Source organism: Phacochoerus africanus, chromosome 4 (genome assembly GCF_016906955.1).
Source record: "Phacochoerus africanus isolate WHEZ1 chromosome 4, ROS_Pafr_v1, whole genome shotgun sequence".
NCBI classification, from domain to species: domain Eukaryota; kingdom Metazoa; phylum Chordata; class Mammalia; order Artiodactyla; family Suidae; genus Phacochoerus; species Phacochoerus africanus.
In genome coordinates this window covers 50,640,965-50,653,864 of record NC_062547.1, presented here as the reverse complement: position 1 = coordinate 50,653,864, position 12,900 = coordinate 50,640,965, and the positions used below count along the sequence as shown (strand labels likewise).

At 50.0% G+C, this 12,900-nt stretch overlaps 1 protein-coding gene across 1 annotated transcript; it reads left to right on the top strand.

Moving 5' to 3' along the window:
* The first annotated feature begins 8,719 nt into the window (after nt 1-8,719).
* Nucleotides 8,720-11,062, top strand: ADM (adrenomedullin). The gene is made up of 4 exons (XM_047776308.1): nt 8,720-8,886; nt 9,337-9,455; nt 9,608-9,757; nt 9,964-11,062. The coding sequence occupies exons 2-4, from the start codon at nt 9,358-9,360 to the stop codon at nt 10,280-10,282; spliced, it is 567 nt and encodes a 188-aa protein (XP_047632264.1). The 5' UTR covers nt 8,720-8,886; nt 9,337-9,357; the 3' UTR covers nt 10,283-11,062.
* The last annotated feature ends 1,838 nt before the right edge of the window (nt 11,063-12,900 follow it).

Here is a 12,900-nt window from a genome sequence, read left to right as displayed (position 1 = left end):
CCCGAGCCAGGGATCAAACCCAAGCCACAGCAGTAACCCTAGCAACAGCTATGACAACACCGAGACCTTAACTTCTAAGCTACCAGGGAACTCCCTAAGTTAATTTTGTATAAGACATGGGAGGGGTCCCCATTTTACTTTTTAAATATGTTGTTTTTTATTTTATACAGATAATTAAATTGGTTGTTTTTTGTTTGGGGTGTTTTGGTTGGGTTTTTTTTTTTTTTTTTTTTTGGCACGTGGAAGTTCCCAGGTCAGGGATCAAACCGACACCACAGTTGCAGCCTGTCCCACAGCTGCAACACCGAATCCTTAACCCACTGTACCACATGGGAATTTCCCGGTTTAATTATTTTAACTTTTTAATTTTAATTATTTTAACTTTGGTTTAATTTAACTTTTTTGTTCGTTTGTTTAAATCAAAGCTTATCTGTTTTCAAACCTCGAATCAAATGCTATTTATATTTAGACCTATTCTATTAGGTCATAGGTAGGCTGCCAGATGTTTGCAAATGGGTGTTTTGTAGCACAGGGATTTTGACATACCCCAGGTATATGTAGAAAGGCACTATGTGTTTGTATACACACACAAACATATTTAGCATACACTGAAACTGTGTTTGCTTCTCAGCCAACAGCTGCCAGTCTGCTGAAACTGATAAGCCTTGACAAGACAGCCTGATTACTGAGGTTGGCTGAAGGCCAGACCATCCCCTGCGATAACCACAATCACCTTTCACCAAAGAGTGAGGGAGTAAAGCAAACCCAGATTTGTTGTTTCACAGAAGGCTGGCAGGAGCAGGAAGGGAGGAAGACTATGCAACCCAATGATGATGTATATGCAGCAAATGCCTTTTTTTGTCTTGTTGTGTTTTCTAGGGCTGCACCCGTGGCATATGGAGGTTCCCAGGCTAGGGGTCCAATCGGAGCTGTAGCCACCGGCCTACACCACAGCCACAGCAACACCAGATCCGAGCCACGTCTGTGACCTACACCACAGCTCACGACAATGCTGGATCCTTAACCCACTGAGCAAGGCCAGGAATCGAACCCTCAACCTCATGGTTCCTAGTCGGATCCGTTAACCACTGAGCCATGACGGGAACTGCAGCAAATGCCTTTTTTTATGCTTTAGAAGACAAAAAGGAGCTGATTACTAGTGAGCAAGAATTATCAGCCTGCTGCTCCTATATTCAGCTGGCTGTCATGGTGTAGTGGTTGATCTGTACAGTCATTTCAAGGGCTTCCTGTGGTTAGCCACCACAGTTCAGAAAGGCAATATGAGTTTTCCTTGACCAAACGCTGCAGGCAGGGCTGGGACCTCTTCAAATGGTCTCTACTATCCAGTAACAAAGGCGACTAAGCAGCTGTTGTAGAAAATTCCCTGACTCATTGCCACACCTCCATCCACTCAGTGGCCCAAATGGGCCAGACTGAAAGATTGCTACCCTTCATACCTGCCCCTCTCTCAGCCCCACATTCATCACTCAGTTCTGCTGATCCTGCTTCCCAAATATGTAGCCTTCTCTCCCACCTCACTGCCACTACCCTAGTCTGAGCTACTGTCACCTTCCACCTTGACTATGGGAATAGCTGCTTCATTGGTGGCTCCTGACTTTCCATGTAGGTGCAATTTCAGGACAGTAAGTAGATTATGAATCCTGTCTTCAAATTAAATCTGTATAGGAAACACACTGTTTCTACCTTGAATGTATGTTTGGGGTGTATTTTAGGCTTCAGAGATGGCTAATGGAATTGTGCTAGGAGTTCTGGTCCTAGCTCAGCGGTGAACAAACCCAACTAGTTTCCATGAGGATGCCGGTTCCATCCCTGACCTTGCTCAGTGGATTAAGGATCCATCATTGCCATGAGCTATGGTGTAGGTCGCAGACACGGCTCAGATCCTGCGTTGCTGAGACCATGGTGTAGGCTGGCAGCTGTAGCTCCAATTCGACCCCTAGCTTGGGAACTTCCATATGCCAAGGGCGCAGCCTAGAAAGATCAAAAAAAAAAAAATGAAAAAATGTACTGCAATTGCTTTCACATGTGTGATGGTATGAATAATTGAATTGACACCCATATGAAGTACTTCTGACATTAGCAGCTATAGTATAAATAGGTGCCATGAGAGATTGAAGGCTGCTTTTACTTAGATTGCCTATTTATTTGGTGAGGGGGACTGGCTACATAATTTGCAGAGCCTAAAGCAAAATGCTAATGTAGGATTCTCTCTGTTTAAAAGTTATTAAGAATTTCAAAACAGGAGTTCCCATTGTGGCTCAGCAGGTTATCTAGTATCTGTGAGGATGCAGGTTCAATCCCTGGCCTGGATCAGCGAGTTAAGGATACTGCCTTGTCCCAAGCTGTGGTGTAGGTCACAGATTCACCTCAGATAGGCCACAGGTACAGCCATAAAAAGAAAGAAATTTGGAAAGAAAGAATTTCAAAACAGCAACAAGCAGAGCATTGAACCAAGCATGAGGCCCTGTGTAAACTCTCCAGGGCTCCACTACTGCATTGCTCCTTCCTAATCACATTCGACGGACACAGTGATCTTTTATTTTATTTCTTTTGTCGTTTAAGGCCACACCCTCAGCATATGCAAGTTCCCAGGCTAGGAGTCGAATCAGAGCTACAGCTGCTGGCCTCTCCCACAGCCGTAGCAACACAGGATCCGATCCAAGTCTGCAACCTACACCACAGCTCACAGAAATGCCGGATCCTTAACTGAGCAAGGTGAGGGATGGAACCTGTGTCCTCATGGATACGTCAGATTCGTTTCTGCTGAGCCATGACGGGAACTCCCACAATGATCTTTTTTTTTTTTTCTTTTTGTCTTTTGTCCTTTTGGGCCCCACCCCACGGCATATGGAGGTTCCCAGGCTAGGGGTCAAATCGGAGCTGTAGTACAGCCACAGCCATGCTAGATCTGAGCTCACAGAAATGCCGGATCCTTAACTGAGCAAGGCCAAGGATGGAACCTGTGTCCTCATGGATACGTCAGAGGTTCCCAGGCTAGGGGTCGAATCGGAGCTGTAGTACAGCCACAGCTCATGGCAACGCTGGATCCTTAACCCACTGAGCAAGGCCAGAGATGGAACCCACAACCTCATGGTTCCTAGTCGGATTCGTTTCTACTGCACCACTATGGGAACTCCATCCCACAGTGATCTTTTAAATAAATATATATTAGATCTTGTCTCTTCTATCATGAAACCTTTCAATAATTTACCAAGTCACCATGAATTAAGTGCAAAATCTTCATCGTATTCCAAAGGGTTCTATTTATCCCAACTGTGATGACCTCCTTAATCTCATTTCATACCTCTCTTCTCCTTCACTCAATTCGTTTCAACCCCAGTGGCCTCCTTTTGTTTTCTCTAATGTATGAAGTTCTTTCTCATCACTAAGTATTTGCACATGATGTTCCTTCCATTTAAAACGTTAGGTTCCCCTAATCTTGCTTTTCCTATGGCACACTTACCACAGTTTATAATCATGTATTTATTCCTGTGAGGATTTGTTTGGCTACCCTGCCATGCTGTAAGCTTATTGAGGGCAAGAATGATACTTGAAGGGTTCCCGTCATGGCACAGTGGTTAACGAATCCGACTAGGAACCATGAGGTTGTGGGTTCGGTCCCTGCCCTTGCTCAGTGGGTTAACAATCTGGCGTTGCTGTGAGCTGTGGTGTAGGTTGCAGACGCGGCTCGGATCCTGCGTTGCTGTGGCTCTGGCGTAGGCCAGTGGCTACAGCTCCAATTGGACTCCTAGCCTGGGAAACTCCATTTGCCGCGGGAGCGGCCCAAAGAAATAGCAAAAAGACAAAAAAAAAAAAAAAGAATGCTACTTGCATTGCTGATTGTTGTGTTGACAGCACTTAGCGCAGAGCTAGACACAAAATACATGCTCAGTAAATATTTGAAGGAATAAATTCATGTAGGCACATATACTAGAATTGACTCATTCCACTCGTTCTAATCTGATAGTACAGGATTCCTACTTGGGGTCAGGCAGTATGATAATAGCTCTCGTTAACGCCAAATGATTTAATCACCTCTCTTATACTCCATTTGTTAATGCCATTCATTGTGCCATCAGTAGTAAATTTCTCTTGAAGTCATTTCAGAATCTTGTTCTAGGAGTTCCCATCGTGGCGCAGTGGTTGGTGAATCCGACTAGGAACCATGAGGTTGCGGGTTCGGTCCCTGTCCTTGCTCAGTGGGTTAAGGATCCGGCGTTGCTGTGAGCTGTGGTGTAGGTCGCAGATGCGGCTCGGATCCCGCCTTGCTGTGGGTCTGGTGTAGGCTGGCAGCTACAGCTCCGATTGGACCCCTAGCCTGGGAACCTCCATATGCCGCAGGAGTGGCCCTAGAAATAGCAAAAAAAGACAAAATAAATAAATAAATAAAAAATAAAAGAATCTTGTTCTGTTTTAGCTGTTGGTATAAGAAGCTTCCGTATGTTAACCATCTTCTCTTTTCTGTCCTATAGCAACTTATATCCCTTAAACTTCGGAAAGATTTGTCTTCTGGCTTTATCACATACAAAGGACTGGTTATTTCTATCCATCTGTTTTGTGCAGGAGCACAAAAATGGGGCAGCAAAAGAATTGTCTTTATACTGATGCTCTGGAAAATTCTGTGCCCTAAAAAGAGAAAGGTTAACTGCCGTCTTTGCCTCCACTCCTCCAAGAGAGAAATTAAGGCTATAGAAACAGTGCTTTTTATTCTTTTTTTTTTTTTTTGCCACACCCACAGCATATGGAAATTCTCAGGCCAGAGATAGAATCTGTGCCACAGCTGCAGCAACACCAGATCCTTAACCCACTGAGACGGACTGGGGATCGAACTCCCGCCTGAACAGTGACCCAAGCTGCTACAGTTGGATCCCTGACCCACTGCACTACAGCGGGACCTCCTATGTCAGCATTCTTTAGTTGGTCAATCTTCTGAAATTTTATGTTTACTTTATACTGAAATTGGTTCATGTATATGTGCATTTTTTTCTGGAAAAGATCTATATTTTATTAGCTCCTTGCAGAAGTCAGAGAGTCCCCCCCTCAAAAAAAAAAAAAAAAAAAGGCTTGAGCTTAGTATCCTGCTTTACTTCTTCCTGTGAGTGACTAAATCCAAGAAGCTGATTGGGTTCTTTCTCTAAAGTATTTGGTGTTATGACTCCCGGATGTTTCTTGAAACTTGTTTTCAAATGGACTTGGTAAACAAGACAAGCAGAGGCATTTTGAGCCATATGAATAATAAATGCATTGTAAAATTTCCTGTTTGAAAAAAGAGGCATCAGAGATAATTATTGGCAGTGCACTTGGCTATTCAAGTTTAGTTATTCTTATTAACATTATTAATATTACTTATTGTTTGTCAGTTCTTTTCTTCATGACCTGAGCGCGGTCATGCTGGCTTTATGGATTGTGTCCACAGTGTTAGCTGAGAAACCACCACCACAAGTTTTTTAAAACTGCAAATATTACTAAGAATAAGGCTTGGGTTTAATAAGGCCTAAAAATAATTCAGTTGGAATGTGAAGTTAAGACACCATTATACAACATGGCTTCAGCATATTTGTATGTCCACTTATATGATGTGAGGATACATCATTTATTACAGTACTTTGGGGGTTTATTTACAATCTTACCCTTTGAAAACTCTTGGGTGCAAACAAAAAAAGTGGATCTTCAGTAACCAGAATTTTTTTTTGTTTCTTTCCCTTCTCTTGCCAGTGAGATTTTGAAGATGTTTCTTCCTTCACTTCTGTCCTTCCTTCCTTGTACTTAATGTGTATGTACAATCACTGCAACTTGGATGGATGAAACCCCACGTTAACAAATCACCAGAAACAGAACGCCAGCTATGTTGTTTCCTTCCAGATCCGATGTTTAGCGGAGAAAGCATCCTAGTCATTTATTTTCCCCTTTAACCAGTAAGTAAACAAACACGAGGTACCACGGGGAAAAAACAGATGCCAACATTTGGCAAACTTTATATATCTTTTTTTCAACTTATACTCCACCACACTTTGGGGTACCCTCTGGCCCTTGTCGCGGACGCACGTGGGCGCGCGCGTGTGTGTACACACACACACACACACACACATTTTCCGAGGTGTGGCTGTTCTAGCCAAATCCCCAGCTGCCAACCCAGGGCTTTGCTTAAAGAAAGGATTGACGGAGTTCTCAAGCATCAGACCTCTAAGTGCCAGAACTACAAGGCGCACCTGGGCTGATAAGGCGCGTGGCAAGGCTCTCAGGTGGGAATTCTTGGCCAGGTCTCTACGCTGCTGGCGCAGGCACTGGAGCCCGGCAGAGTCTCCACTCCTGGGTTGGGTTTACTTGTTGAAGTTTCTAGCAGCTCAAAGAGAAGTCTGCCCTGCCAAGAGCACGCTTCGCGGTCCTGCAGGAGTGAAAGCTCAGTCCCCATCCCTGCCCCGATCGCCTCGATCCCTCCTCCCCCCTGGAATCAGGGCTCCCCTGGAAGACACAGCGAGGAAGCCACGAGGTACAGCTGAAGAGTCCTCTGCAGGTCGAACACTCCAGGGCTGGTGGGAACTGGAAGGAACAAGTCCAGACCACGGGACCTTCCCTGGCTGCGGACCGGCGCCCAGCTGTCCTTGACCTCCCCGGCAGTCGAAAGAGCGCGCCGGGGAAATGAAAGTAAAAACCTGTCTTGGCGTGGACCCAGCTGGTCGCATCCTCAGACAGGACTGACTGATCGGTCCCAGACAGGGTCGCTGCGAAGAGTCTGAATTTCAGGGGACGAACTGAAAGGAAGCGATGAGAAATGAGTCACGAGCGAGAAAAAGAGAATAGTTATACTGGGGAGACTCCTAGAAACAGAGCAGGCGCTCAGTTAATACCTGCTGTCCTCAGTGCGGGCCGACGAGCCGCAGACCCGGTCTGCTGTAGCGACTGCCCTTTGGTCAGCGGGGTGGCTGGAACCCAGCCAGTGCGCTGCGCTGCACCTCTCCGACCGCGGAGTCCGGATCCCGAGCCTGAACCCGGAATCTGTCCCCCGCCCTCAGCTGGAGCTCAGGACTGCTCAGGTGACTTCCTGGTGGAAGGGTCCTCAGAATAAATAACTTCGGCGCAGCCGTTCCTTCCCCGGGTGCAATGTCCACCAGTCAGTCCTGGAGTGGAAAGGTGGCTGAGCCAGCAGTACACTGCCCAGGCCAGGCAAGGTCCGCAGGCTTCAGCGCCAGCCGCCTGTGCACGGAGTCTCAGAACCGGTATGGCAGAGCAGGTAGGAAGCTTAGAGATCTACCAGGGGCAGGTTATAAGTGAGGAAATTATAGAAGAGATGTGATTTGCCCATGTACACAGTGAATTGCCATAGGATGAGATTTAGAAGCTGGTCCAGAGTTCCAGTGGACCCGCTCTCTCTGCTTCTCAGTTTAGGCCCTGGGCTTCATGGACCTACATCCAGGGTATTGGGTGATAGGACATGAGAAGCCCTCCTGCAAGAAGTAGGGAGCCCAGGGGGCGGAGTGCAACCCCTCCCCCATTCCACCCCAGAAGCTAAGTGAGAAAGTGAAGTCAAGAAGCAGTGATGGAAGAGCATAAACGGGTGACAAACAGGCTTGGGGGTGATTCATCATGAACAGGCAAAATCCTTGGGCGGGAGCTAGGACTCTCCAACCCCCTTTGATGGCATGATGACCCCAGCCTAGAAAAATTCACGCTGAGCCCCAGTCCATTGAGCCCAGGACACTACTGCTTACCACCTTTGATGTGACTTTGGGCAAATGCCACCCCCTCTGAATCTTAATTTTCTCATTTCACCAAGTAGAAAATCGGTGTTACCTTCCTCATCTAACTCAAGGGTAGGTGTGAGAATCAAAGATCAGGATGTGGCCATGCTTTGTAAACTGTAAAGCGATTAACATTCATGAAGCATTAGTGTGCTCCCTGGCAGTAAATTCTCACGTTTACAAGGGGTGAACGTAGGCTTCGAGGGCAGCCAGGCAAACTTTCAGGTTGTAACCTTATAAGGCATAATTGGATTACTGGGGGGGGGGGGACGAAAAGGTTATTCTTCCTCCTAATTTTGGTTATTCCTAAATTTCCAAATAGGCACGCAAATTCCGAAACTTCAGATAACTCCCCTCTCCAAATCCCAATTGTCAAATCAGTCTTTCTGAGCCTTGCCCCTATTGCGAAATCTTGCTAGTCCATTCCAGAACCCCGGAGTCTCCGCCACCGGCAAGCCCCCCTCCTCTCAGCTGTGCTCTGTGTGTGCCCTGCCCCTGAGGCTCTGGGAGCGTCTAGGGTCGCGGCCAGGTCAGGCGCCGAGCCGGCAGGGGGCGCGGTCCACTAGAGGGCACAGCTCCCAAGGTCCTGGGTTCAAGTCATCCGCGTGCTACCGTATGCTGGCTCTTGAAGTTCTGTGTCAGGAGACCTTACACTCTCGGCTGCATAGGTCCTGGGTAAGGACCCCAAGAGGCTGTACAGCCTCACTTCGGCCCGGCTTTAAGTCTGAACCCCGTGCAGGGAGGGTCAGGGCTGGGGCAGTTCTTGCACCTATCTCCTGGAGCTCATCTCTGAGCCCTCTCGGTATGAGGGAACCCCCCTCCACCTCGCCCCCCACCCAAAGCCCGTACCCTCAAGCAAGCAATGCGCGCGCCTGATTGCAGAGTGCGCGCCCAAGGGAAGAAAGGGAGGGCGCGAGGGCAGCCTAGGCCCCGCCCCCTGCGCTCTTATAAAGCCGAGGAACGAGAGCCGGCCACACAGTGGTTTCTTGGTGACACTGAGGCGGAACAGCTCGAGCCTTGCCACCTTTAGTTTCTTACCACAGCTTGGACGTCGGGGTTTTGCCACTGCCAGAGGGACGTCTCAGACTTCATCTTCCCAAATCTTGGCAGATCACCCCCTTAGCAGGTAAGCACCAAAGGCGGAGCGGGTTAAAGCGGGTGGGGGTGGGGGTTGGGGTTGCCCAAGCCGGAGACTGGGAGCTCTGGGTGAGGAGTGCTGTCCACTTTGGAGGGTCCTCTGCTGGGTGCATCCCCCATCCCACGCCCAGATTGTGGATACAGTTGAAACTCCAGAAACCCAGTCCCCTCTGCTCCGTCAGGCAAATTACGACAAGTTGAGAGGGGAACCTCCGGGAGCCTGGCGCGGGGCAGTGGCCTCCCCTGCGGGGCCTGTCACCCGCCTGGCGGGTGCAAATGCCGCTGGCGCCTCTCTGCGCCCCGGGGAGATAAGCGTCTGAGTCAGGCAAAGCGCGGGCTGAGCCTGCCCGCGCCGGGGTTCCCCGCCCGCCTCCGTGCCCCGCCCGGCGGTGCGGCGGGCCCGGGCGCTCACCCTCGGCTCTTCTCTCTCCTATCTCAGGGTCTGCACATCTTAGCCGGGATGAAGCTGGTTCCTGTAGCCCTCATGTACCTGGGCTCGCTCGCCTTCCTGGGCGCTGACACAGCTCGGCTCGACGTGGCGGCAGAGTTCCGAAAGAAGTGAGTCTCGGGCAGCGCCTTCCCCAGTTCTGGTACCTGCAAGACAAGGGGAACTGACCATTGGTGCCAGAGGGGTTAGAAGTGAATAGAAGCGGGGACCGGCCAGCACCTCGCCTGGACAATTGCGAATCAAGTCTATTTGTGTTTTTTAGATGGAATAAGTGGGCTCTAAGTCGTGGAAAAAGAGAACTTCGGCTGTCCAGTAGCTACCCCACCGGGCTCGCCGACTTGAAGGCTGGGCCTGCCCAGACTGTCATTCGGCCCCAGGATGTGAAGGGCTCCTCTCGCAGCCCCCAGGCCAGGTAACTATGCCAGACGCCTAGGCGGGGTGGGCAAGAAGAACCCTCCTCCATTGCCCTGCCCCTGGGGATCATCAGGGCTGTATGGCAGTTCAGATAGAGGTAGCAGTTTCCAGCTCCCTCTGGTCCTAGAATGGCTCCGTTCTCGGTGGCGGGGGCCAAAGACCTGCTTGATGGGGGTCTCACGTTGCCTTCCTTCCCCTCTCCAGCATTCCGGATGCAGCCCGCATCCGAGTCAAGCGCTACCGCCAGAGTATGAACAACTTCCAGGGCCTGCGGAGCTTCGGCTGTCGCTTTGGGACTTGCACCGTGCAGAAGCTCGCGCACCAGATCTACCAGTTCACGGACAAAGACAAGGACGGCGTTGCCCCTCGGAGCAAGATCAGCCCCCAGGGCTACGGCCGCCGGCGCCGACGCTCTCTGCCCGAAGCCAGCCTGGGCCGGACTCTGAGGTCCCAGGAGCCACAGGCGCACGGGGCCCCGGCCTCCCCGGCGCATCAAGTGCTCGCCACTCTCTTTAGGATTTAGGCGCCTACTGTGGCAGCAGCGAACAGTCGCGCATGCATCATGCCGGCGCTTCTTGGGGCGGGGGGCTTCCCGGAGCCGAGCCCCTCAGCGGCTGGGGCCCGGGCAGAGATAGCATTGAGAGACCGAGAGTCCGGGAGGCACAGACCAGCGGCGAGCCCTGGATTTTCAGGAACCCGTCCTCCTTGGAGGCAGTGTTCTCTTCAGCTTAATCCAGCCCGGGTCCCCGGGTGGGGGTGGAGGGTGCAGAGGAATCCAAAGGAGTGTCATCTGCCAGGCTCACGGAGAGGAGAAACTGCGAAGTAAATGCTTAGACCCCCAGGGGCAAGGGTCTGAGCCACTGCCGTGCCCGCCCACAAACTGATTTCTGAAGGGGAATTACCCCAGCAGGGCGCAAGCCTCACTATTACTTGAACTTTCCAAAACCTAGAGAGGAAAAGTGCAATGTATGTTGTATATAAAGAGGTAACTATCAATATTTAAGTTTGTTGCTGTCAAGATTTTTTTTTGTAACTTCAAATATAGAGATATTTTTGTACGTTATATATTGTATTAAGGGCATTTTAAAGCAATTGTATTGTTCCCCTCCCCTCTATTTTAATATGTGAATGTCTCAGCGAGGTGTAACATTGTTTGCTGCGCGAAGTGTGAGAGTATGTGTGCGTGAAAGAGAGACTGGATGCCTCTTGGGGAAGAAGAAAACACCATATCTGTATAATCTATTTACATAAAATGGGTGATATGCGAAGTAGCAAACCAATAAACTGTCTCAATGATGATTCATTCTCGGGTCACGAGTCTTGGGAGGGAGGGTGCCCCCGGTCCTGGTGCGCACGGGAGCCTGGGTGGGAAGGTAGGAGGCTGTGTCGGCGCGTGCTGGCGGGTTTTCGCACTGGCTGAGCTATCAGAGCAATACTCTTTCCGTTCCGGCGTGCGGAGCGCCTGTATCGCGTGCTGGTCGGGGCTTCGCGGGGATGTGCCAGATCACAGACTCGTGTGGCAGCCGGGCCGGGTGGGGTAGGTTGAGTCCTAGCGGGGGAAGCGAGCCTGGACTCTGCAAATTGTACAACAGAGTCCTATAAGTTTATGGAGTTGCTCACGTAAAGCACACCTCCGAGACCTTCAAGATGAGTTTCCCCGGGCAGCAGAGGTGCCAGAGGTAGAAGCGACTCCAGCAAAAATTGCAACCTCCTCTGGGAAACTCGCAGCCGGGCCACCAACTCCAGTTTTCTCCCAGCCGGGTGCTCCAGCCAGCCTGCGGGCTCATAAGCGATGCTGCGGCGCCCCCAGCCGGCCACCTCGGACGAGCCCGGGAGTCTTCTGGCAGTACGTGCGGTTTAATAAGCCTTCTTCCTACGTGGGAGTCAGCACACAGCCTTAATGAAAGAGGAAAGAAAAAAACAGTTTGCAGATGCCAACCAGGACCGGCCCCCCCTAGACCTGCACGGCGGCTCCCTGTTCTGGGACCGTGACTCAGCGCCCACACGCTGCGCAGCGTGCAGCTGCTGGCGGGAGGCGGGGGGGACGGACGTGCCGCTGGAACCGTGCGCCTGCGAAGGCCTGAGACCTTCATTGTTCCACCTCCCCTTGCAGCTCTCCTCTTCCTTCCTCCTCCCCAAGGCTTTTTCATTTTTTCTCCACTTCTCTCCAGCCATCATTTCTCTCCCTTCTTCCTTCTGCCTCTGCTTAAATCTATACCTTATCATCTTTGATGGTGGACCCAGTTCTGGTGATTGAAGCTGCACACTAAGCCTCACTGACTGACTAGAAGGGCAGAGGACATGGAAACAGGACAGAAGGGAAAGGATAAGGGAAGACACCCTCATATTGGTTTCAACCAATATCCTGAAGACCCAGGATGGAGTCCAAGGGCTTGTCCTTTCCAGAAAGAGTCCCTGGCCTTTCCACTTCAAAGCATCACTGAAATGTTGGTGCTTCTGATCCCAGAAATTCTGCTGGTGAAGAAAATATGAGGGTGAGTTTGGATAACAGAAATGTTTCCAGGGTAGCCTACCTTCTCCTGGGCCTTTTGCATACTGCAAGGCCCCTTCTGAGGGCTGATGGTAGTTCCTTTCAGAAAAACAAAACTGCATGACCCTGAAAGAGATCTGAGGTCTGGGGTGGAGAGACAATCTGCTTCTGAAGCAGCTTCAGTTTCAAAGGAAGTAGATTCTATGACATGGAATTTCTTTAAGATCATCCAAGGCCTCAGTTTTGAGTACCTGGCTGTTAACTGTCAGTCTTCATACAGTTCATTGTCCTATTTGGTCTTAACAATTTTGTGAGATTCATCGGAATTCAGGGGGTTACAAATGCAGCAACAGACCACCCGTATCTTCGAGGGCATTCTAGTAAATGTTCACTTAAAGGGAACTCTGTGCCAAGCACTATACAACGTACAGGGGATGTATGAATGAAAGAGTGACTGAAAATTCCACTTTGTAAATTTCTGAGCCAGTGAGTGGTTCTGGGTGGTCTGAAGGGGCTACAAAAACCAGAGAGCCACAAACACTTCAGCCTTGCAGACAGTGGCTTGGGATTAAATACTCCCCCTTTTCCTTAAGCCAAGGTTTGTCCCATAGCCACAGAGCCCTTGAGCCAAACCTCACCCTGGCAGGGTT

What these genes read in the sequence shown, in the direction of transcription:
- ADM (XM_047776308.1), top strand. Translation starts at nt 9,358, where the DNA reads ATGAAGCTGGTTCCTGTAGCCCTCATGTACCTGGGCTCGCTCGCCTTC. An exon ending in GCGGCAGAGTTCCGAAAGAA is followed by an intron (nt 9,456 to 9,607) that starts GTGAGTCTCGGG and finishes TGTGTTTTTTAG; the next exon opens with ATGGAATAAGTGGGCTCTAA. An exon ending in TCTCGCAGCCCCCAGGCCAG is followed by an intron (nt 9,758 to 9,963) that starts GTAACTATGCCA and finishes TCCCCTCTCCAG; the next exon opens with CATTCCGGATGCAGCCCGCA.